The sequence below is a fragment of the Coenobita brevimanus genome, chromosome 29, assembly GCF_032717465.1.
Source record: "Coenobita brevimanus isolate Jiangsu-jjx chromosome 29, ASM3271746v2, whole genome shotgun sequence".
Taxonomy (NCBI): domain Eukaryota; kingdom Metazoa; phylum Arthropoda; class Malacostraca; order Decapoda; family Coenobitidae; genus Coenobita; species Coenobita brevimanus.
In genome coordinates this window covers 38,000,152-38,026,762 of record NC_136982.1, presented here as the reverse complement: position 1 = coordinate 38,026,762, position 26,611 = coordinate 38,000,152, and the positions used below count along the sequence as shown (strand labels likewise).

At 41.2% G+C, this 26,611-nt stretch overlaps 1 protein-coding gene across 1 annotated transcript in view; it reads left to right on the top strand.

The window, feature by feature from the left end:
* Positions 1–26,347, top strand: part of kermit (PDZ domain-containing protein GIPC-like protein kermit) — a 101,913-nt gene extending 75,566 nt beyond the window's left edge. Inside the window, exons 2-7 of the mRNA XM_080268808.1 lie at positions 4,218–4,314; positions 7,649–7,782; positions 14,403–14,541; positions 14,928–15,037; positions 21,635–21,716; positions 25,363–26,347. Of these exons, the coding sequence (XP_080124934.1) occupies positions 4,218–4,314; positions 7,649–7,782; positions 14,403–14,541; positions 14,928–15,037; positions 21,635–21,716; positions 25,363–25,523 (723 nt within the window). The 3' untranslated portion in view covers positions 25,524–26,347. The remainder of the gene's footprint in view (positions 1–4,217; positions 4,315–7,648; positions 7,783–14,402; positions 14,542–14,927; positions 15,038–21,634; positions 21,717–25,362) is intronic.
* Positions 26,348–26,611: the final 264 nt, after the last annotated feature.

Below are 26,611 nucleotides of genomic sequence, written 5' to 3'. Positions count from 1 at the left end.
GCAGGTAGGTAGGTAGAGAAGTAGGGAGGTAGGTAAGTAGGTAGGTGGAGTGGTAGGGAGAGAAGTAGGTAGGTAAGAAGGTTGTTTGGTAGATAGCCTTGTAAGTAGGTAGGTTTATGAGGTTGGTAGGTAGGTAGAGAGGTCGACAGGTAAGTAGAAAGATAGGTAGATTGATAAATAGATAGGTAGGTTGGTAGGGATGGTGTTAGTTGGTACCTGAAGAGACTGGTAGGTAAAAAGGTGGAGAGGTGGATAAATATTAATGGGTAGGTGGAGGGGGAAGGAGGGAGTAGGGAGAAAGAAAGGAAGGAAGGGAGGAAAGAAGGAGAGAGATAAAGAGTTAGAGGGGTTGATAATGATGATGATAACGAAGATGATGATGATGATAATAAGGTTAGTGGAGATGATGGTGGCGATGAAGGGAATAATGATGATGGTGACGATATTGTAGTGGTGATGATGATGATGGTGACGATATTGTAGTGGTGATGGAATTGGTGACGATAATGTAGTGATGATGATGATGATTGTGTAATGATAGCCGTCTCTTTGGGCTTTGTCATGCTGTCCCTCCCCCATCCCTTCCCCTCCACTCAAACCACCACTACCTTCACTATCCTTACGTGCTTTTCATTTCCGATCTTCACCAACACTCGCTTCCTTACGTGAGAGAGAGAGAAAGAGAGATGAAGGCAGGACTGATGTGTGTGTTGTCTCAAACATGTGTATCTTAAGGCAAATATTCACTCAAAATTCATGATCACTTAACGCTTTCAATCCCACGACCTGTTTTCCATTTTATTCCTGCTGTCTCCAGACGATTTTATTCAGCTTCGGGAAAGGTCTCTGTCGCTCAGAACGGGTTAACGAAGGCCACATCTAAATCCCACAGTTGGAAAAGTCTGCCCCTAAGCTGGATAAAATCGTCTGAAGTAACGAATAAAAGCAGACAATATCCCATCAGTGTGAAGTTAACTTGTTCATTTTTTATTTTTACTCTTCTTGTTCCCGGACGATTTTTTTTTTCACCTCGTATTCGTAGAGGTATTTCTTGAGGCTGTGTCTAACCCCTCCGTCTCGAAAAGTCAATTCTGAGTCGGAAAATCGTCTAGAAATTGCAAGAACGAATTATAAAGTCATCGGAAGCTCAGTGGGTTGGGAAGAGGGATCCTAGACTGATTTTACATGCCTTTTTTGGATACATTCTGCAGGAGAGAGAGAGAGAGAGAGAGAGAGAGAGAGAGAGAGAGAGAGAGAGAGAGAGAGGCGTGGTGTAGGGTTAGCATGCCTCTACCTCTCTGCTGGAAGATTCTTGGACCGGTTAGACTCTGGAACAAAGTTGGTTTTCTCCCTCGTCCTTGTTCACTCGGAAATACCGTAGGGGACGTGGATTAACATGGAAGTGGCGAGTTACGTTCTTGGCGAAGCTTGGAACTTGACAAAATATGGTTCTTTGCTTGAGTGATTCGCGTGTAGTTGATAGGTGTTAATTAAAGCACTTTTTATTTTTTCGTCTCCTCCTCCTCCTCCTCCTCCTCCTCCTCCTCGTTGACACTGGTTGAGTTGAAAGAAGAGAATTGAGCCATATCCTTGTGCCTTGTAAAATAGTTGTCATTCTCTACATTGACAAACTGTACGATATATTAACTATAATAGCCTGTGTCAGTATAAAGACTAATACCAAAAGATGAATAAACAAGTGTACCTGCGTCTGTCACAACCAGGTAACAATCCCTTCACTACACTGACCCTTTAATGTGGTCTTGCTGCAGCTATATGATTTTGTGTGTTGAAGGGGGTAATGAAGGGTGTTATCTGGCCCCTCCAGTTCCACAACTCCCCGTACATTTGAACACAGTGTATTGAAAGTATCAGTAATAAAGCAGTAAGTCATTTAATGCAAGGTTTACAGCAGCTTTGTGCACCAAGCCAGGCGCAAGTGTGTGATTCCATGGGGCAACACTTCTCTAAGTAATTTAGGGAGAAGGAATGCAGTATATATATATATATATATATATATATATATATATATATATATATATATATATATATATATATATATATATATATATAAATATCACAAATTTAACCTTATGATTAACACAAAGGATATTTGAAACATTGTTGTTACAGTAAATGAACATGTTCACAACAGTGCTTTCGTTGTACAGAATTCCCTCCATACCAGTATCTATCTATCTTCTGTATGTCTATTTGTCTATCGATAGACAGATAGATTGAACATTGTCGGAAACGTGCCGTGTAATAAATACGACTGAGGAGCACTGCTTTAAAGGATGGTGTGTGTGTGTGTGTGTGTGTGTGTGTGTGTGTGTGTGTGTGTTAGGTAGTTGCGGTCGTTGAATGTGGGAAGAGCCAAAGATTTATATATACTTATATGCTGGTATTGCTGGAGAAGTAACTGGAGTCAGTGACGTTGAGAAAGTTCCAAAATCTTGACATTTATATCAAAATTGGGTGGCGACTTTTATTATCATTGATTATTTTATTTATTATTATTATTTTTTTAAGGGAGATCGGAATTCTTGAAACTGAGAAAGATTCTTAAGCTTTCACTTTCGTATCTAAATTGGTTCTTCTTGATGTTGCTTTTCTTTTTTTATAGTTTCCTCCCAGATTGCTTCATCCTCTGTCTCCTGCGTTAGCCAACCCCCTTCCCTCACCACCACCACTACTAGCTACTCCCACTCCCTCCTTCACCACCACCACCACTACTCCCACACCCTCCTTCACCACCACACCGCTGCTCCCACACCCTCCTTCACCACCACACCGCTGCTCCCACACCCTCCTTCACCACCACCACCACCACTACTCCCACACCCTCCTTCACCACCACCACCACTGCTCCCACTCCCTCCTTCACCACCACCACCACTACTCCCACACCCTCCTTCACCACCACCACCACTGCTCCCACACCCTCCTTCACCACCACCACCACTGCTCCCACACCCTCCTTCACCACCACCACCACTACTCCCACACCCTCCTTCACCACTACCACTATCACTACTGTTACCATCAACACCCCCTCCACCGTCACAGTTCTCACCTCCACCACCACCACCTCTCTCACCCCAGGCACTTCTCTCACCCTCCTCCACTTATATTACCACTGCCACTGCCACCACCACAGCTGTTCTTACCACCACTACCAACGCCACCACTCTTTAACTACCACCACCTCAACCCCATCACCACCACCACCACCACCACCAACCCCTCCACCTGCGCTACTTTCACTTTTACAGAAATTGATTTTTAACCTTAATAACCTTCACGCCTTCACAGAGAATAATCATCATCATTATCCTCCTCCTCCTCCTCCTTCTTATCATCATCATCATCATTATCAACATCATTATCATCGTCATCGTCATCATCATCATCGTCATTATCCTACTCCTTCTCTTCATCATCATTATCCTCTACCTCCTCCTCATCATTGTCCTCCTCCTCCCTCTCCTCCTCCTCATCATCATCATCATCATCATCATCTTCATCATCATCATCATCATCATCATCATCATCATCATCCTTCAGGCACAGTAATTCATCTTCCGCGAGTTTAATCACACCGTTACATTAGGAAGTGTTTAAGTGTGAGAAACCAAACACAAGGTGAACATTGCATCATCACTCCTCCCTGACGCAGATAGCAAGCGGGTTGGAGTAAAGAGATATATTTTCTGGTGTGAGGTGAGCAGACTAACAGCAAACAGATCGGAGTGGAGAAATTTGGACAAGGGATATTATGCATTGAAGTTGCTGTGGTATTGGTTAACAGTAAAGTATTTCAGTCACTCACTTGCCTGTCTGTTACCTGCCTGCTAGTCTACCTGCCTACCTACCAGTCTGCCTACGTACCTGCCTACCTACTTATTACCTGCCAGTTCAGCCTACCTGCCTACCTACCAACTTAATTACTTACCTACCCGCTCACTCACACACACACACACACACACACACACACACACACACACACACACACACACACACACACACACACACACACACACACCAATATAGTTTAGATTAATTTCACCTAGTAGTTAATCCCAGCATATAAACCCATTACATAATACATAACAACAGGTCTCTAGTTCTCTGTATTTTCCCTGTACCCCTGTGTCATGTCACCTCACGTCACTGCATTCCGCTGTCCCTGTTTTGACGTGCCCCCCTCCTTCCAGATCCTGTTCTGCACACTCAACACTCACAAGGTGGACATGACCAAACTGCTGGGAGGACAGATTGGACTCGACGACTTCATATTTGCACACAGGAAAGGTGAGTCAAGAAGGAAGGTTGGATTAATAGATAGATAGATTTGATACATGATGGTTGATATAGGCTGCCTGGCTAGCAAACTAAACACTTTGAAGGACTGAATAGATAACTGATAGTTGTGTGAGATGTGGAAGGCTTCTGTGGTGTAGAATGAGAGTGGATACCGTGTGGGACTTGTGTTGTAATGTTTGTGTGAGTCTGTATATGTCATCGAGTGACCACAACACATTGCTAACATATGAAGAACACGAATGGACAGAACTGTTGCACCCTCTTAATTGTCCACCCCAGGGTAGGACTGAACCCAGCTCAAGAGAATTGGTAGGCACACACTGTACTGACCCGACAGGTGGAAGCTTCACGGATAAATGATAAGTACGGAACTAAGCTGTGTACTGCTAAACACATGTGCTTGGCAGCAGTGAGTTGGACAGCCAAGTCATGCGTCGTCTTAACAGTTGCATGTGATTGGTTAATTTGAATTTCATTTTATTTGCTAGAACAGGGTCTGTGTCACTCAGAATTTATATTTGTGTGTACAGTTTTGAAAATAAAAGTTTACTTAACAATAATAATTACTTCAGAGGTGGAGATTAAGAAGGCGTGGCTTAGCCGTCAAACTTACCAACAGTGGGTATAGTTATCATATCTGTAATTGCCTTTCACTTCACTGCTAATTATACACAGCTTTCCAGGGGTTAGCACTGACTACTGACCAGCATCTACAAGACTAAAGGTTGCTGTGTGTACTTCCATCATTCCAGCATTTTATAATTTTCTCATTTTTTACTGGTTCATTCATCAAGGCAGCTCAAGCGTAGTTCCAGTTCAGATGGTGGGTGTTAGTGGCCACGTGATCCCATGCTGAGGTGTGTAGCGCCGTGTGTTGCGATTACTAGAACGGATTGTCTTACGTTAGTGCCAAATATCGGATTGTAAAACTTTATATGAGAAGGATAATTTGGTTGCTTTATTGTTCCATTAGCTAAGGCGCGCGCGCGCGCGTTTGTGTATATGTGTGTGGGTGCATGCCTATGTGAGTATGTGTTTGTGGGTGCATACGTGCGTGTGTGTGGAGAGGGTGTATACGTGTTTGTGTGTGTGTGTGTGTGTGTGTGTACTATCATGGCATCTCCCTGGCCTCAGCGTGATGGATAAATGTCATTTTTGCCAGGCGGTATAAATGCGCTAATAACGGCTTATGAAGGCCATTGAAGGTAAAGGTATCATGTAATGCAGTCGACCAGCCTCCCTTAGTCTGCCTGCCTGCTTTTCCTGCTGCCTCTACGCATCATTATGTATAAAGGGTGATGTGTGTATTGCATCCCTCTTGTCAGTTCCAGGAAGCGGCTCTGTCTGCGTTACCTGTGTCTGCTCTGAATAAAAAAAAATAGATAGTTAAATAAATAGATAAAATAGGTCTGTATTTTTTAAAGTTTGTCTTTGTGTTTGTCAGCTTTGGAAATTAAGGGGAACTATCTAGACGGGTCCTGAGGGGTGTGACAGGCATAGTTGTTGTTGTTGTGTTTTTTTTCCAGAAATTTATTTGTATAGTTTAATGTTGGTAAAGCGACGCCCCTGGTCGCCAAAATTAGAACTAATCAAGTCAACATGGCGGAACTTGGGGGCCAATTACCGTAGAGTTTTTATCTTTCTCCTACAACGTCATCAAGATTACAATGGTTCGGGTGGGTGGGCGGAGGGGCGAGGTGGGCAGGTGAACGAGGTGGGTGGGGTGGGTGAGTGTGGTGGGGTAGGTTAGGGCAGGATGAGCGGGTGGGTTGAGTGCGTGGGTGGGCAGTTTGGGTGGGTGGGTAGTGGGAAAATAGATCCATAGGGAATAGGTGGGTGGGTGGGTGGGTTGACAGGTGGGTGGGTAGGAACGCCGGATTCCCAGCTGGTGCGCGAATAAATACAGCACTTCGGCACATTTATAGTAAACAGAGGCAAGTTGTCACTGGCTGTCTTTTCAACACGCATGGATAAGCCACTCCCACACCGGCAGACTGACCCATTCGCACAGCCCACGAGAATTGGCACGGCGGCGCAATATAAGGACCACTCTTGTATATATCTGTGTGTAGCCGCAGCCATTTATCCATCCATCCATCCGTATAGCTGTTTCCTTGTTTCCCTCTACCCTGCTTATCCATAATGTATAGACGTGTCTAGTGGGGTTGGTGGAGGATTAGTGCCCCTCCCTGTAAAACAATTAACTCTAAGCCCTTGGCCACCCCGTTTGGGATACATGGCGTCTGGCAATGAATGAATCTTTGTCTATGTTGTTGTACGTCTCTTTCTATAACTCTCTCTGTATATCATTCAGCTGTGTATATCATTCTTCTGCGAGTGTCTGGGTCACTTTCTATGTCTGTGTGTGTTTTTCTGTATCTCTGTATATGGCGATAGTATTACGGTGTGTGTCTGTCTGTTTAAATTCTCTGTCTATATTCATTTATTTGTTGATCTGCTTCTGTCAGTCCGTTTCTCCATCTGCCTATCCATCTATACGTACATGAATAGAGTACGAACACGTCGCTATATCAGTGTTTCTCTTCACCGCAGTTTGCACGTATCCTTGTTTGTCTGTCAGTCAGTCTATCTATCTGTCTCCACTTCCTGTATCTATCTGTCTGTCTGTCTGCCTGTCACTGTATATCTGTGTGTCTGTCTATAAATCTATCTGTCTATCTGTCCATCTGTCTGTCAGTGTGGCTGTCTGGGTTTAGGTTTCTCTGGCTTTCACCAGTCTCAGGCAGACGCATTTTAGTGCTGATGGGGACGGACCGAGAGAGAAAGAGAGAGAGAGAGAGAGAGATTTATGAGCCTATCTTCAGAGTTATAGGGATAGATAGGCCAAGCACACGGATACACAGACAGACATTTAACTAGATAGATAGGTAGATAGATAGAGACTGACAGACATTTTAATGAGCCTGTTAATAAGTAAATACTCAGTCTCTCTCTCTCTCTCTCTCTCTCTCTCACACACACACACACACACACACACACATACAGTACATACATACGTGGGAGAAACACACATTGCACGTGCGTACATATGTGGAAAGTTTTTGACGCTCCAGCCGGGAATCGAACCCGAAACCTCTAGACAGAAGTGAGGCACCGTTACCACTACACAAACTTCATCTATACCTCTTTACCGAAACTGATGGCTTTTCTCAGTGCATTTTTCACATCATCATCATCAACATCAACATCCATACCTCTTTTAGCACCCTTGGAGTGATTTGTATTTATTTATTTATTTTTTCTGCGTTTTTCATTTTATCCATATCACGTAATCCTCTGCCCCCCCCCCCCACCCCCGCAGGGCGCCCGAAGGAGGTAGAGATAACGAAGACAGAAGATGCGCTGGGCCTGACCATCACTGACAACGGGGCGGGTTATGCCTTCATCAAGAGGATCAAGGAAGCGTCGGTTATAGACAGGATCCCACACATCGAGGTGAGTGGCTGCTTTGCGTACCTTTTATGGGGTGTATTTCTCTCTCTCTCTCTCTCTCTCTCTCTCTCTCTCTCTCTCTCTCTCTCTCGTCAGTTTTACCCACCTGAGACAAGCTTAATACCGGTACTTGCGTAGGTAAAATTTGAAACCTCTCCTTATTCTCCCGTTAAAGATTACAGTCCTTACCTAAATACAATTTTTTTTTTTTTTCAAGCGTGAGACGATGTTATTCTTACCAGTGGTGGATGTAGGAGTTATATAAACCTTTATAATATATATATATATATATATATATATATATATATATATATATATATATATATATATATATATATATATATATATATATATATATTGAAGGCTGAATGAGGTACACAATCGAGACGGGAAGGGTGTCAGTTGAGGATTCTAAGCTGGAATTTTTTTAAAAAATACTAAAGGAATTGATGGATTCTCTTAAATATATCCATAATTACTTGGTTAATGATACAGAAGTAAATAGATAGTAGATAGAGGTGTATGGTACGTAGGAGGACTGCTGGGCCTTGATAGCAGGCTGTGAAGCCTATGCCCAGAGTCGGACACATTAAAAAAAAAAAAAAAAAAAAAAAAAAAAAAGATAGTTAATGATACATATACATTTTAATGCCTTTTTATGCTGGATGAGGGCTAGTGGTGATGGGGGAGTGGGGGGGAAGAGAGGAGCTTCATCCCCCCCACCCACTCAGCCCTACTTCTCATTCCTCACCGCACCTTTAAAAAAATAATAGTCTTGTAATGATTGACTGAGTGAATATTCTAGCGGCAGGCGACAAAGTCCATGTGGCATTAAGGCAGAGAGAGGGAATGGAAAAGAGAGAAAGTAATATTGAGGGTTAACTTAATGAGATAGACGAAACAGAAAGGTGATGATTATAAACAGGAAAGAACGTTAATGTGATGGTCTTGTCATGATTCTAAGCTTAACGAGGTTTTAAATTAGCGTAGTATTCTGAAAAGCCTGGTGGTACAGTTAATTGGTTGTACGATTTATGGACGCTGTATTACTGTTTATGAGAGACTGACTAGGAGAGCGTGAGCGAGGTGGAGCGGAGTAGAAACAGAAACAGGAGGAGATGGAGGGACGGGGGAGAGATATACATGAGAGATGGGGTGAGTTGGAGAGAGGGCAGGGTAACGTGGAGGCGATTTGTTTGTGGCCACCCCGGACAGGATTAAGGCGTCTGGCTATAGATAAATTGGTAGTTAGATAGATAGATAGTAATATTGCCCACACTCCCTCTTAACGTGCAGTCCATCATAACATGCATTTTCCGGCATATTTTAATTTCTTATGGCCGTCTCTCACTTGCAGTCCAGAGATAAGATTAAACCCAGATAAGAACATTGTTGATGGCATTATGTAAAGTTTTTTTTTTTTTAAATGGCACAGCATCACCGCAATACAGACAGTTCTCACAACAGGTCAGGGAAGTTTACAAAAATATGAATTGTTCCATACAGCTGGCAGTTTATGTTGGGGGAACTGGTATAGCAGGTTTACAGTTAGCAGTGGAACTTTATTAGGAAGTGTGTAACCTACTGTAGACTTACTAATTACAGTACATACAAAAATTAGTAATAAAGAGGATTTTAGTAACCTCTTTAGTCCTATGACGTTATTTTCATTTTAATCAGGTCGCCACCAGACGGTGTATTCGAAGGTTATGTCTTCACCAATGTCCGTTTGTGTATAAGGTTATCTTTAAAAAATTCGTATAGGATTTCTGTGAAGTCTGGTGGATAGGTTGGCAGAGTCAAGGAAGACTTGATTAGATTTTGAGGTGGATCCGGGCCTGGATGAAGGAATAAATCATTCATGTTATTGGTGTTGGCGTAGGTATATCATCCCTGAGATTGTGTAACAGAACAGGCTAACGCATTAGAATTTATTGACTGTGTGAGAAAGTAAATATACTGTCTGGTAAGAAAGAAGAAATACAGCAGCAAAGCATAAACATCATTGGCATTGGCGGAGGTGTGCGCTGTGTGTGTTCTAGTTGTAATGTGCTATCATGTGAGTGGGATGCCGTTATATAAGTTAGATGGTTATTGTAGGGAGGTGGGTAGGCAGATTGTGCATTATTTGAGGTGGTGGATTGTTGGGTAATGGTACGTTTTGTGTGGTCGATTATTATTATTATTATTATTATTATTAGTGGTGGTGACTCTCATTTTAATTGTTGTTGTTATAGTGCTGGTGGTGATGTTTGTGAGAGCTGATGGTGCTGATGATGATGGTTGTGGTGATGATGGTTGTGTGAGAGGTGATGCTCTTATTGATGATAGACTGATGAGTGTTGATGATATTGATGATACTGCTGGTGATAATGATACAGTGATAGCGGTAGTTATGATAAAAGTAGTGATGACAGTGATGGTGGTGAGAGTGGCGACAGTAATGATGTTTTTGTGAGTGATGTAATTTTTTTTTATTATTATTATTCCGTCATTAGTTCCAGGTGTATTATAATGACAACAATTTTTTTTTAAATAACTTGCAATTGTGTAAACGTTTTTAGTGCAGTGTTTTTGCCCTTGCTCTGCGCCCATTAACTTCTCTTCCTCTTCTCTGTAATGATGTGACTTTTCTCCCCTCCCCCCCCCTCTCTCTCTCTCTTCCTACCGACGTCTACTGGAGGGTTTGGTGGGTGGGGGGGCCTTTCTGCCTTTTTTTTTTTCTTTTTTTTATCCTTGTCTTTGACCCATGGAGTAGTTCCGCGAGGTATGACTCACCTTCTAACAAACAGCCTCTAAAAAAACAATTGCTCTTTTGCGGTGAGTTTTCCTTTGTACCACTTTCTCTGTTTTTATCTCTTCTCTTGTCCCACTTTTTCTCTCCTCTTTGTCCTTTCCCTCTCTTCTCTCACCCTTTCTCAGCCCACTCCTCTGCTCCCTCTCTTGCCCCTCCCCCTTCCCTCTCACTGCTTTGCCCCTCTCTGTTCTCTTCCTCCTCTCATTCCCCTCCCCCTCCTCCCGTCCCCCTCCCCTCCTGCTTTCACTGCCACCTGTCTCTGTGCACCACCTTGACAATGACACACACACACACACACACACACACACACACACACACACAGTTTTAAATGTGGGTGAAGAGAGAATTTGAGAGAAAATGATAATATAGGTGAGAGAGGGAGAGAGGGAGAGAGAGAGAGAGAGAGAGAGAGAGAGAGAGGTGGGGGGGAGAGAATGTGGAAACAAAAGATATTAAAAAGTAACAGACATTTCTCTTGTACATTATATTGCTGGGAGAGAGAGAGAGAGAGAGAGAGAGAGAGAGAGAGAGAGAGAGAGAAAGAGAGAGAGAGAGGAAATAGTGACGTTACAACCAATTATACTTCATCAGAGGCAATATAGGTCTTTTAGTCGTTGCTCTCTCTCTCTCTCTCTCACACACACACACACACACACACACACACACACACACACACACACACACACACACACACACACACACACACACACACACACACACACACACACACACACACACACACACACACACACACACACACACACACACACACACACACACACACACACACACACACACACACACACACACACACACACACACAGCTATCACAGACGTCATAGAAAGTTTTTAATCACCTGTACAATTACTACCCCTGACTTGAAGGAGGGAGAGAGAGAGAGAGAGAGAATTACCTGCTGTACTTAGATAGGTCTCCATCTTGCTAAACATAATGGTCATGAGGAAGCAAAACCACTACAGTAACACGTCATCGTACAGGACAGGTTAAGGTAAGATGGAGAAGTGGGAGAGGTGAAGAAGTGAGGCGAAGTGTAGGTCAGATATATGGGAGGATAGAGGATGTAATGGAGAGAAATTGGATGATGATGAGGATGAGGATACTGTTAGTAAGATGAAGGTGCTGAAAGGGGGAGGAACTGGTAGATACTGATGATGATGGTGATAATGTTGATGGTGATAATGATGCAAGGTGACATGCAGAAGTGGAAATATGATGAGGCTGCTGTGAGGAAGTAGTTGTATCATTGCAGCAGTGCAGGTGAAGTGATGTGGTGTCTGGGAGGTGGAACAAGTGAGGTGGAGGGAATGGAGAGGTGAAGAGAATGTAGAGGTGCAGTGGAATTGAGGTGGAGGGGCTGAGGTATCTGAGAGGAGAGGTGGAGGAGAAGAAATGTCTGTGAAGTGGAGAGGTAGAGGTGGAGAAGTGAATGATCAGTGAGGTGAAGATGGATAGGGAGGTAGAGAAGTGGAAGTGCAGTGAGGTGGAGAAAAAGGGGAGGTGTGGTGAGATGGAAGAGAGGAAGTAAAAAGCATATTGAGGTGGATGAGAAGTGGAGGTACAATGAAGTGGAGGAGAAAAAACAGAGCGCAGTGAAGTGGAGGTGAAGTAGTGGAGATGCAGTGAGGTGGAGAAGTAGAAATGGAGTGAAGAGTAGGAGAAGTGGAGAAGGTAAGATTGATGCGGATGGAGAAAGTGTGAGAGTGGTGGACCTCACAAACCATCTGTTGTTGGCCATTACAAGAAAGTTACCCTCTCTGTTCCTGTACTTGATCCCTTTATTTGTGTTCACCCAAGCTTCACCAACCTCACTCTGTGGGTGCCCATATTGATTAGCTGCTTTCTTTTTCCATTTTATTGCTGAGTGTTTACATTTAGTTTTTGTCAAGTTTATGTACAGTATATATGTATTGTATTTATTTTGGTGTAAATTCTCTGTCATGAAAAGTGGTTTTGTCATCCATTGTTTCTTTATTTCATACTCCAGTTGTCAATACAGTACTGGTCTTACTATATTCCTTCTCTTCATTATAACATTGCTCACCCCAGCCAAAAGTGTGGAAAGAACAAATTAAAATGTTTCATTGCTGAGCTAAGATTATCAAGGAACTTAAACATACAGTACTTGCAAGATGTCATTAATTGCTGTTTCACACATTATCCCATGGAAAGCATATCCTGGTTGGGAATCAGCAGTAGTCTAGTTAGGAATACCAAAACTAGAAGATCAATATGCATGTTGAATAATTAACATTCCTCTTTTGGATAAGGAATTATAAAGTAAAAGGATGCTGAAAATGGGTTATTGTTTGATGTTGGAAAAGAGATGTGCAGTGAGGAAGAATGGGAACTGGAGAAGAGAATGTTCAATGGAGAAGAAAATTTATGAGTCTTGTATCATAAATGTGAATCAGAAATAGCTGTGGGAAAAAATTAAAGGTTATCAGAATGATGACCAGAACTGGTGTCAGATGAATCAGAGATACCTTTTTAAGTACAGTACTTTATCTGTAGTGGTAGGTGGTGGCGACCATCATCCATTCACTTGATGTAGTGCTGCCTACAGTACTTCTTCCTTAGCCTTTATAATTCTTTTTCTGTGCCTGCCTTCCTCTCTTCCTATTTCTCCCATCTTTCCTGTCACTTCTTATTGCATTTCTTTCCATTACAGGTGGCTTTACATTGAATGACAAGCCAAATGGTTTCCTGTAAGCCAAGAAACCATTTACAACACTGGGTGGTAACCATATAACCAAACCATACGTGCTCCTTACGTGTCAACAAGTGGGTTGGTGGAGGGTTAGTGCCCCTCCCCTGAAAACAAATAACTCAAAGTCAAATGGGCACCCCTTGTGGGATTATGGTGTCAGGCAATAGATAGATAGATAGACTTTATCAGTGGTGTACTTGAAAGTGAAAGGGGTTTGTGAGGATAACGTAGCCTGGAGGCATGTGTTTCACAGCCTGTCTCTGCTTAAGGGTTTCCAAGAGAGAATGAGACATCAGAGATGAGGGTGATGGTATCTGAGTCATGTTTATGACAAAATCTGTTATGAAAACTGTGTGTAGTGTAATGTGTTTGTGGGTTGATTTTGTAACATTTGGTATGCTTGGAAGTGAAACTGGTGAACTGTAGCTCAGGCATTCTGTTTCACCAGGACATTTTATTGTCAAACAAAAATTTTTGCTTCAGCTTGTCACTTCTTTTGAATGCAACAGTAGTTGAGGGTTATCTGGACTTCTGTGGGGATACACCTTCCTGTCAAGTGTTGGTGTTACTATACACGTATATTATATATCTTTCATCTGTCATCGCCATGCAAGGTTAGTCATGAGTTTAGTGGAAGAATAATGTAACTGAGAGCATGGTACATTGTTGTCTGTTGCAGTGAAGCACTGAATGTTCATCGGAGGTCAGCTAAGAGTATCTTCTTTGATGAACAAAAAGGCACTCCAGCACTTCTTTGAAGTACAGTATTATTCCATGCTTCTGGGAAACATGCCTTTTCTTCATCTATTATGGGCTTGCACTATTGTTTTTTCATCTCACTTTTTTTTTCATCATTTATTTTCTCATTTTTCTTTGCCTTTTCATCCTGTCTTTTGCATTACTCATTCTTTGTGTTTCCATTCATCTTTATATGTCCTCATCACCGTAATGTAATAACACCACTTAAATGGTATTAGAGTATATTCCATACTTTATTTTTGTTTAGGATGATTATTCCTTTGTGTACCATTTATACAGGCTCCAACATTCTCGCATGCATTGACCTTAGCCATTCTAAAATTAATCCCTGTCACCAGGTTGGAGACCACATAGAGAAGATTGATGGTCAGAGTCTGGTAGGTCAGCGTCACTATGAGGTGGCACGAATGCTCAAGGACATCCCTCGTGGCACCACATTTGTTATGCGCCTTGTCAGTCCACTCAAGGCTGGCTTTGGTAAGGTTCATATACTGTATTAACGTACTGTATGTGTATATGATGTAATGAATTAATGCAGCCTCATTTCATGTCAGGGATGTGTTTCAAAATATCACAACCTTTTTCTTTGCGGTTGTTACTGTAAATTATGTGAAATTAGTACAGTATATGATTTACATGAGAAGCAAATGACCTTTAAGAGAAGCAGTGGAGGATTAATTGAAAATTTTTCTGTACTTACCAAGGACTGTACAATATTAAAGCAGAAAAGATAATTGAAATAGGTGACCTATTATCAGAATTTTTTGTACACAGATTGTCTTTACATAGATGCACAAAATATTAATGTATAACACTTCTCTGACATAACCTTAAAACTAACCAAATTTAAATCTGCATTGTAGCCAACATTGGGCCTCGATCTGATCCACGCTCAGGCAGCAAGAAGGGCTATGGTAGTGGGAAGCAGACCCTCCGCTTCAGGAGTGATGGACAAGTTCAGGTGGAAGATGCGGTAAGTTTTTGTGTTTAAATGAATAGGCAAGGGAAATACAAACATACATACATACCATAAGATGTGGCTGTTCGAGTAACTTTTGGCTATTTTTTGATGTACTAAGGTGTTTAGTGCAACATGTAGGGCACTTAAAAACTTTACTGTATGGGTAATGAAACACAAATGATCGAACTTCATGTGTGAAAATGGATTTTAACATAGAAAAACACAGAAAAGACATGTTTGAAAAATAAAAATATTATGTTTATCAACATCTGATGTGGGACAGTCGGACTCCGTAGGCATTCCTTCAGTGGAACATTTAAAGTTTTCATTTGAAGCACTCCGACCTTTGATTATTTCTTGCCCAATATTGTCCTTTGGTTGTGTGCCATCAGGAGACCCACCTCTCTGCTCCCTCTGTTTCAACTCAAATCGAAGCAGCTAGAAGTTCATTTACATACTGTACATTGGTTGGGCCTCCTTCAATCCATGACTGCTGCAAGTGTTCAGCCCTGTAAACAATATGTGGACTAAGGAGCTTTCCACTGGTAGCAGTGGTGAGCGTGATGGATTTTGAACTCTTTGTCATATTCATGATATGCTCCGCATGTTATGTATTACACCAGAATGTCTGGAGCTTTCCATCAGAATCATCCTTGATGTTGGTTTCTTCATAATGATATTTGTGGAAGGAGCTTCCCTAAGGCTCTCTTCTAGCTTTTTAAAGTAGGCCACCACAACCTCTTCAGAGACAGCAGCCAGCTTCCTATAAATAATATGGCATATCCTGGATTATAGCAGGACTTTATGTCTCTTCAGGAAGCCATGTACCCAGTCTGTAAATGGGAGATTATCCTTGAAATCTGCGATGTAGCGTCTGCAACTGTCCAGATAGTACTTGATGAAGTTGCAGCTTATGAATTGCCCCAAAGTGCCGAGTCAGATTGCTCTAGGGGGCTGAGTCAAATTGTCCCATTAGTCTAAAATCATAATACAGGTACTGTATTTTATAAACGAAAGCAGCTAACTTAACTTTGGTAGGTGGATAAACATTAATGACTCTTACCTTGTTATTATATATGCAGGGGACAGCAAAGGAAAATAGTTATTTTTGCCATAATTATTGTAAATCACAGCTTTGGAGTCACGTGGAGAGATAGGCTGACGAATGAGGATATAAAGGAACGTTGTGGTGTTGATGTGGATGTGATAGGGAGCGTTATGAGGAACACACTGAGGTGGTTTGGCCATGTGGAGAGGATGGAGGGTGAAAGACTGACGAAGAGAGTGTATGTGAGTGAGGTGGAGGGGGGAAGAGGGAGTGGGAGGCCGAGGATGAGATGGAGGGATGGGGTGGAGAGGTATATGAGAGAGGGGGGTGTGAGTTGGGAGCAGGGCAGTGAAATGGCGGGGGACAGGGCGACTTGGAGGCGATTTGTTTGTGGCCACCCCAAACGGGATTGAGGCGTCTGGCAATAGATAGATAGATAGACAGCTTTCAAAAATCTGAAAATCACAAGAATAAAAAATTGATCACAGTTCACTTAACTTCAGCAAGTTATCTCTGAATTTCATTTACAGTATAAATTAATGATTTTAGAATAGAGTACCTTATGAAAAAGTCAAATATACCCTTATTTACACTGTCTGGACCACCTAAGTCTCATTACTTCTTAATAAGCTGAATTGCCCCACGCAAGTTGAATAGCCCCATCTTACAGTATGTACATGAAACACTGTGACAAAATAAGACCTTCAGTATCAGTCTTACCAAGGCAGTATCCTCTTTGTTAACATCACAGGGACTCAGCCTATGAATATAGTCATACCAGGTGGAGTAATGACCAAATACTGAGTTGTAGGAGTATATATTATTATTTTTTTAAAATTATGCAGAAGTGCTTGGTAACTGACTCATAGTTCAGCATTTGTACATAATTTTTACAGAAAAAAAAAACACGTTTTTATCATCAGTGGATAGCCACATGTACATATAAAAATTCAAATCCTGAATCATATGAAGTTAGACATGAAGTGAGAAGGTTTATTGCATCAAAGCAACAGTCATCAAGGAGGTAAAAAGTAGCTATTTACCACAACTAAGAAACAGCTTAAGTGTGTTGGAACTATGCTTCACCCTGAGGGACAGTCTGCTGCATCCTTGCTGTAGATCTGCTCAGTCAAAACACATGATGAGGTTGCACAGAAGTGACAAGACCCTGCTTCCAGAAATATCCCATTAGGATTTATCCTCCATAGTATCTAGGGTAGCGTTTTTAACCCACTCGTGGTTATGTCAAGATGTTCAGTTTATCGTGTCATATACCATTTCAAAGCAGATATATAATGTCAGATGCTAGTTGGATTAGCAAGGTCCATACAAATTCTCCATGGAAATACCATAAGGGCCAGTTTGCAGATTCACACTGGGAGATCAAAGGTGGGTGCTCATGCTGGGTACCAGTATACAGTAACCCCATTACCCTTGTGCACTTTCTTTAGATGCCTTGTGGTCAAGTTAGTTGAGATGCTCTAACCAAATATGACCCACAAGGGCCTTCATTTTTAGGGGTGATTGGGAATTTACTGTTTAAGTAATGCCTCTAAAGTGTGAATAGCTGGTTGCACTTGATTTAAATGTCTGGACTGAGTAGCCTAGCCTTACCTCAGGCTTCCGCACTCCTGATGGGGTCATATTAGATCAGATGGTGGCTGAAAGGATATGATTTTGTTTATAATCTTGTAGTACTCTCAGTATGATTTCAGAGGTGCCTGTGGATAGTACTGAATCATCATCATCATCATCATCATCCTGACCTTTTTTTTTCCCTTTCACAGGTGGGATGAGGTAAGGTCCAGAAAGCAGGGAAAAAGAAAGATACGATAGAAGAACTAATCAGTAACATGCCCAGTGAAATGGACCAAACACCCATTCACTTGCCACTCCCCAGAACTCTGGCTCCACACGCATAATATGCACTTTGTGTCTTCTATCAGATAGAATCGGTTCAGTGACTGTCAAATTTTAAAAAATGGGTACCAAACCCTTGTCATGCACTTCTTCATACAATAATCACTCAGCCAGTTCAATCCAATGTTAGGTCCTTTGCCCCATCCACCTCCATATCTCCCTTTCTCCACTCATTCACCATATCTATCCACTTTGTTCTTGGCCTACAGTGCATCCTCCCAATCATTATATGATGATAAACAGTATTATTCTAGACCACTGGATTGTTTGAATCTCTGATGAAGCGAATTGGCTATGCTTTGCTCTATAATTGTTGAAGTGGAAATAAAACATTCATGGTATTTTGAGATTGTACTGTAGATTTCTTGCCCAACCTACACTTCGTGAGAACTTCTCCCTTGTATGATCTTTATGAGACTGAATGGTAGATATGATTACTTCTCTTTCAGTCTGTCAGTACCCAGCTTCCATTGCTTACCCAACTCAGCACTCTGTAAAATCCTATTTTCCACGGTCAAGTAATTCTGAGTTACATGTGTTAACTAATGGTGTGAGATTATAACATTCCAACTACAAGGCAGAATAGTAGGTGTTCCTATCATTTAATGGGTTAAGGCAGTCTTCCGGGAATGTTGGACGTGTAGGTAAGACTACAGTTCAGTACACAATATTCATGCCTTGCAGAGAACTTAGGTAAACACAGGCACACAGTGAACACAGTGAAAATTCCTGATAACAGTTGTTTGGTGCAGTGTACTGTACAATTTACCTGCAGACGGATGCCATTTAGTTCCAGGTGGATGCCATTTAGTAGTTTAAAACTGGATCTTGAACCATCTCCCTAATTATTAATGACAGGTTTGTCAAGGAAATGTTTGTTAGACCTGTTGACTTCTTGATCGTGAGAGAAATAAAATTGAGCGATGCTGTCCTTTGTCGTAAGTAACTCCAGTCCTTCGGCTGTTGATAGTACAGCTGGTATTTTCTGAAGACTGAAGTCCTAACCAAGAGTCAAAATCAGTACAGTGCAATTCCCAAATATGAATTCCAAATTTCCAAAATTACCAGTTTTCCAAAATAAATTTGAATGAGTCAGTTTACCGATATTTTTTTTTTCTTACAGTGTATTTTATAACACTCCTGAACCTATTCCAGGCTCACTGCTATTTTGAAAAAGTGCTGCAGTAGTTTATAGTGATCCAGCCTAGGTCAAGCTGAACTCATCTAAACTATGAGATTGATTTTCATAATTTTTTTTGTTCTGTGATTCTGTGTTCATGAACAGAAAAAAAACCATCATTGTTTTTTCACACCAGACCCATCAAAACCATGATTGTGGGACAACAGATTTGAGTATGGATGCCTGGAATGCCAATTAGGTGTACAGTATATCTATACATATATCTGATGATAATGATAGACAGTTCCAGTTTTCCAAAAACTTAAGCTTTCCAAAAGTCTCATGTTCCTGACCATTTTGGTGTTTAGGAGCTACTCTGTACATTGCTTCCCAGCAATTACTGGAAATTGCTGAAGAAAGGGTATTGTACAATGTTTTCTTATTATTGCTGTTTTCAAGCTACATAGTATCTTGCTACCATCCCAGCTATACCCTAGCCCTAAGGTCATCTCTTAGCACATTGCCCCCCTCAACCCCCCCCCCCTCTTTTTTTTTTTTTTTTTTCTCTATAGGAATGCAGAGCCACTTGTTCTTCCATCCACAATACTAATACACTGTATATGGAACTCTCTTTCCCCAGTCTCTTCACTTCATTATATCTCCATACAAGATCTGTACTGTACCATTGTTACCTATCAACTCCACTGGGCAGACTGTCTTCCACATCTAACTACTGTACCTGTATTTTCATTTTGTTGCATTTATACCCTTATTATGCCTCCCTCTTGAGGAGGTTTGGATTCAGACTGGAGCCTTCTGATACTCCAGTTTATGTTCAACTTACGAAGCACCTAACTTTTAACTATAATAAATCATTATTTCCCAAATTCACAGTGGAGAGACACAAAACCCAGAGACAAGTTCACATGTCTGTGTGTACTGTACTTGATATCTTCATAGTTTTAAGCAGCAACTGCCAGAATGGGTTAAACTGCCAAAAAATGATTCTGCACAATTTTAATATGCTGCCAATTGTTTACTCTTATGTTACATTATTTAATCTTGCATTACATTCTTTTCTCTTCCTGGAATGACCTCTGCATCTGTGATGGATGTGCAGAACATAATGTGAGATAATCCTCTTGTGCATGGAAGTGTTCATTTTTCTTGTATTTTAACAAATGTCAAGAAATCTGGATTAATAACATTTGTTGTAATGCCATTCACAACAAGGAGGTGGCAATCAAAATATACAAGCACCCTCTTCCTTTAAATAATGAACTGGACAGTTTACGTGTCTATCTATCTTATCTGTTGCCAGACGCCTTAATTCCGTAAGGGGTGGCGGTGGCTCAATCGGTAGAGAGGTGGGTTGCGGTTCTACCAGACCCAGGTTCAAATCCTCACTGGTGCAGGGAACAGTTTAAGGATTTGAATTTCATTACGGCAGCCTTTACCGATCTACCAGAAGACCCGCCGACATGTCGTAAAAATACCCCCGCTAATACCAATACACCAGTCCTGTATGAGACAGCCCTAGCATGTATTCAATATGGACAGTGGGTGTTAGTGCCGAAGTGGTGACATGTAGAGGTGTACGATATGTAGAAGGACTACTGGGCCTTGGGAGCAGGCTGAGAAGCCTATGCCCAGAGTCGAGCAAAAAAAAAAAAAAAAAAAAAAAAAAAAAAATGCCTCCATGTCGCCCTGTCCCCAGCCATTTCACTGCCCTGCTCCCAGTTCACATCCCTCTCTCTCATAAACCTCTCCATTCCATCCCTCCATTTCATCCTAGGCCTCCCCCTCCCCCTCCCCCCCTCCAACTCACTCACATACACTCTTCTTGTCAGTCTCTCACTCTCCATCCTCTCCACATGGCCAAACCACCTCAGTGTGTTTCTCCTAATGCTTCCTATCACATCCACATCCACACACCACAGTGCTCCTTCACATCCTCATTTCTCAGTCTGTCACATGCTCCTCTCAAATAACTCATTTCCACTGCTGTCACTCTTGACTTCTGTCCCTCCAACAAGGCTTCACTTCCATACTTTAGAGTTGGTATCACAATACTGTCTTGTAGTAACTTTTTCACTTCCATGCTCACTTCGCTGTTTCTTATCACTGCTTTCAAGTTCATATGTGTACCTGGAATACTTCCAGCTTTATCCTTCAGCTTGCTAAGGACAATTTAATTAATTCTAATTGCAATGACCTATCCTACAGAAACTCTGCTTATGCACTGTGGCACTTTGACATCAGTTATATTCTTTGTTTCCCTGTATGGTTTCCACGCAGATAATACTATTGCTACTTCTTTTTCTGATAAAGCAGATTTCTTTATTTAGACTTTTGCTTCCAACTCTGTTGTGGACATTTTCCATGTGGCACCTCCATCATCTCCTTCTGGCTCCCTCGTGCCTGGTATTATTTACTGTGGGAGTAGTGGATTTGTATGTAGTTATGTAAAGTAATATTATATTGATGTTAGTCACTACAAGATTACTCTTCTTTTTCACAGCCGGATGACTTGTCAACCTATGCCACAGAAAAAATCAACGCGTTACTTGAGAACTTCATGGGCATCAACGACAATGATCTGGGTATGAGCTGTTACAGTATCATGTCCATTTAGTGTAATAGACCATATAGACCCTGGTACAGGTATTGTAATAGATCACAAATATGAATTACAGGTGTTGATTTTAGTAATTTAGGTCAGACCTGTGTAACTGCCATTGTATTGTTTATGGAGGCTCCAATGTGCATGCATTTATTGGCCCTGGTCACCTAATGGCAGCTCTCCATGCTGCTCAAAATCTGGCAGCCTCCTTATTCGATCCCTTATCCCTGAGGTCACACTCTGTGACCTTGTCCGAGCTCTTTTTGGGTCTGCCTCCCGCAACCCTACCCTCAGCGTTCACACTTCTTGCCTTCCATACCCAGTTGTCATCCTCCATTCTCTCAGCATGCCCAAACCATCTCAGTGTACCCCTCCTCATCACAACAACAATACATTCCAGTCCCATTCTTCCTCTCAGCTCTTTAGTCACAATCCTTGCTCCTCCAGGCTTTGCATTCAAGGATGTGTAACACATCCATCTAATTATTGTCATTTCTGTACATTTGAGCCATTGAATATCCTTTTCCTTCACTGTTTAGGTCTCTATACCATACAGCAATACATTCCTAACACATATTGCGTGCAAAGATCCCTTCGCATGGAGGGAGATCCCCCCTCAGTGTTAGGAGAGGCAGCTCCTTGAAGTTTCTCCAACCACTCCTTACCCTAGCTACAGAGCTAGTTCCAGTCCCACCTCCAGCACTTAACATGTCCCCCAAATAACAAAACTCCTCCACACACTCAAGAGGCTCTCCAACAAGATCACTCCTTTCACACCTGACGATCACTGTATGCTCTCCCTGACACATTGCATTCTCAAAATCTGTGTTCTTTTGCAATATACTTCCAACACCACTACATCTCTTGTGCACCCACTTATCACAAACACTGCACAAGATGGAGTTACTTCCTGTGCCCTTGTTGCAAACTCCACACAGCCACACTCCCACTGTGTTGACAGTACTGTCACTAGCCCAAGATATCTTCACTTTTGTTTTATTTGTATTTACTCTCAACCTCTTGTGCCCCATTCCATCTCTCCATTTCCGAAATCTTTCCTCTGCCTTCCTTTCACTAGTGAAGTAAAATTTCATGTTTGGAATAATAATTTTTTAAATTTACTTGAAAACTTTTTAAGTAACAGTATACATTGTTAACCCATTAATTAATGTTTGACAGGGAATTATTGATCTTCTTTCTTATTGCATGACCATTATAACACAGTGTAAGAAAAATTATAACTGCCATTATATGTGTGTTGTGAAGGCTGTAATTAAGGGTTGCTTCCACAATAGTTTTATATTTTTATTATTATTTTTTTTTTAGCTACTTATCTGTGAAACCTTCATTCAATTTTTTTTTCCACTTCCACAGTCAGTTTTGTTGAGCATAAGAACAATTAACATGAGCATTATTAGAATGGCTACGACAGAATAATTAGTTAGCTTCCTACCTTCCCAAAGAGGCTTACCTCTTTGGGGATTCTCTTTTTTCAGATGCAGTATAAATCAGCTGTGGAAGGAAATCTAAGCATCAATAAAATTTCATGGGAAGGCAGTAAGCTCAAATCAGAAAAAAATATTGGTGGGAAAATGGCATCTGATATATGTAGCACAAGTGTTAGGGGGTGTGAAGTGGTTGCACAAGAGCAAAAACAGTGAATGGGTTAATAATGAAAAGTCAGTAGTCTTAAGTTGAAACAAGAGGGGTTAAGTGCCCATTGATCTGCTATAGGTCTTATTATAAAAGTTCAGAAATTTGTATTAGATGCAGTGCTGATGTTTACATTTAACTTGAGAAAATACCGTGCTAGAATATTGATAGTTTACAACCATCATGATAGCAACACAACATTGATTTAGACCAGGAAATGTATAAATTCACTTTGTTGATGGATGAGACACTTTGTAATAGCCAGATTTATGTGAAGTAAACAGAATTACGAAATGGAGTACTGTGCAGTATGCCCTTCTAGTGTACATTTAGCTTGCCATCAGTCCCTGAAACCTGTCTGTCTGTATATCTTTCATTCTATCTATTTATCAGTAGCCGGACACCTTAACCCCAGAAAGAGTGGGTACAAATGAGATTCCTCCTTATCATCCTGTCCTCTGCCATCAGGCTGGCCTCACCCCAATTCACACCACTCTTACTCATATACCTCCCCACAAAATCATTTTTTTCACACAGCAATATTCTTTTATGTATTACTCGTTAAAAGATAACCCATGTAACTTCTTATTTCTTCCCCTCTTCCCATCCTTTCTGCACATTCCCCAAGACATTAAAAAAAAGAAAAAAAGTATGCAATCATTTTTCCATAATTCCACCTTCCCATAACCAGTTTCTTTCCTTTACCTAATCTCTATTCTGTTTAGAGCTCACTTCATTTACTTAATAATTAACACACTCCTCTGCCACACAGAAGCACTAAAGTCCCATTTCTGTACATAATACATCCATTAATATCTTCACGCCTCCCTTAAGCAGTCACTTGCACATCCTTCTCTACTTTGTGTCACCTGTCATATTCTTTCATCGGCTTTTCACCTTTTCCATCCTCGCATAATCATGTTTCTTTCTGTCTTGGTGCTGGAGAGGAGTACCTTCACACAATGGCACTGACATAACTGGGCAACTCCATTGCTTTTTTATACAAACATCTCTCAACTCACTCCCTATCCTCTGGAAGGAGGATGGTGGGCTGCAAGGGAGGGGGGGGGGGCAATTTCAGCCTGCAGTCTTCAGGGTTCACATTCAGATTAACTTGGGGTTACAAGAACTACTACTATTGCTTTCTGTCTTGACTTATAATTCATCCACTTCCATATTCAAGTGTTAATTTCTTTTTACAGTCCAGTACATCACTGAATATAGAGAGATGGCAATTTTAGAGTGTAGAATAGATTTAACCCCTGCCAGGCTGATTCTATATAAAGTAGTTTACATCCCAGAATCACTTTAAAACCCAGTGTCAACTGTACCTCATATGAGGCTGGCAGCTTATCTTATGCTGACCATTATTGTGCCTCATATGAGGTCTGCAGCTTGGCAAGGGATCAGTAGTTCTTTTGTTCTTGCCACAGAAGAAGCATAAATATCCCTATGTTTTAAATCAGAACCATGAATCTCCCACCCTTCCATTTCTAGTCATTCCACTCAGTTGAATTAGCATAACTCCCTTATGTAGTATTAGTCAGGGATAAGAGTTTACTTAGCATTTCAACTCCTTTCACTTTTGTCTGCTGGATAATATTCCTAAGACAAGAGAGGCATTGTGTGTCTCTTTGCCTATAGTTGATTTTCTTTTATATGATTTGTCAGGGAGGAAGGTGACAGACATTCCCTTAGAGTGAAGTGAAGTACCTTAGATTGATGGAATAGAATTTTTTTTTTCCCCCGTGTTAGTACTTTTGTGACCCCAGGTTCATCTACACATGAACCTGGTTGATTGCAGGCAGAAGTTGTCATTCTCCTTCAGTCCACCATCCTTCTTTCTAGGCATATGGAGTCGAGGGACATGTGTATATTGTAATTGTTATCATTGCCACCATGTGAAGGTGTCCCTCTACAGCACCTGTCCCATCTTGTGTTAATAATTTTAACATAGCTTCCCCCTCCAACAGCGGCACAGATCTGGGAGTTGGGGCAGCAAAAGCAGAACACAATGGAGTTTGCAGAGGCTGTTGATGACTCAGACTTGGAGGCTTTTGGTTTCACCGATGACTTTATCTTTGAACTGTGGGGTGCCATCACTGATGCCAAGGCTGGAAGACTCAAGAAATAAAGGATAAAGGCATTTACCTAGTGGAAAGAATATTATCTGATGGAGTGTTTTTGTACACGTACTGAAATTATGCCATGTTGCATAGCTAAAGTAATTGAAGAGACTGAAGGAGAAAGTGAAGTTTTATTCATGTGTCGAATGAAGATTTAGTAAGAAGAATTGCTGAAGAGGATTTAAGTAATGTTTTAACAAGACATTACAGTATGCCAGATGGACAGTAAGAAGCGTTATCATTTTTTTCAAGTTATTTATCAATGAGAGTGAGGGTACCAATACACTCTTGAAAGGTAGCCACTGTATATTCCACATTCATGTTGTATTTTAGCCAGCAGTATGTCCATGTATGCAGTGTTAGTGTCTGCCAAGAATTATGCTGTTATTCTGATAGGGTAAGTTTGAATAATAAATATCAAAGATACCAAAGTGAAATGGATCACCTAGTTCTGGTGTGGTTATGTGTTGAATTTTAAAAAGCACTAAATGCCATAAAGAACAGATGAAAAATATATCATTCAGTAACCCTTACCGAAGGAGAAATTTCTCTAAGCGAAAAGATTTTGTCTGGTTCTGGCCAGATTAAGATAATAAAGTGTGACATCACTCCTGAATGGGCTGTGTTCAGGGTGACAGTGCCAGACACATCAGCAGGAAGGCTGATATGGTCATATACCATTTATACTACATTTAGTCTCTACACTTACCAAGTTTAAGCATCTGAAGGTATTGTTCAGGGAATTTTAAAGCAAATCAAGTAGAGTAACAAATAACTTAAGCCTCGGGCATGGGAGAGCCTGAGATGAGGCTACTGCAGTCCATTTCATTTAAACCAGGAACATAGGGTGGTCTGCTACTCTTTATCTCCTTAAGTTTGAGTGATTTTTTTTTTTTAAGTGTATACTTGCAGCTACTGCATGGTTATTATTCAACTTAGGAAAGGTCTCTCATGCTGATGGGCCTTATTAAGGCCACATCTAACCTCTCCAGTTCAAAAAGTGAATCCTTATCTTAAGAAAATCACCAGGGGATGGCAAGAAAAAAATGAAAGACAAGTCCCCAGATTCAGTGATTTATATTTTCTGGACTAGGTT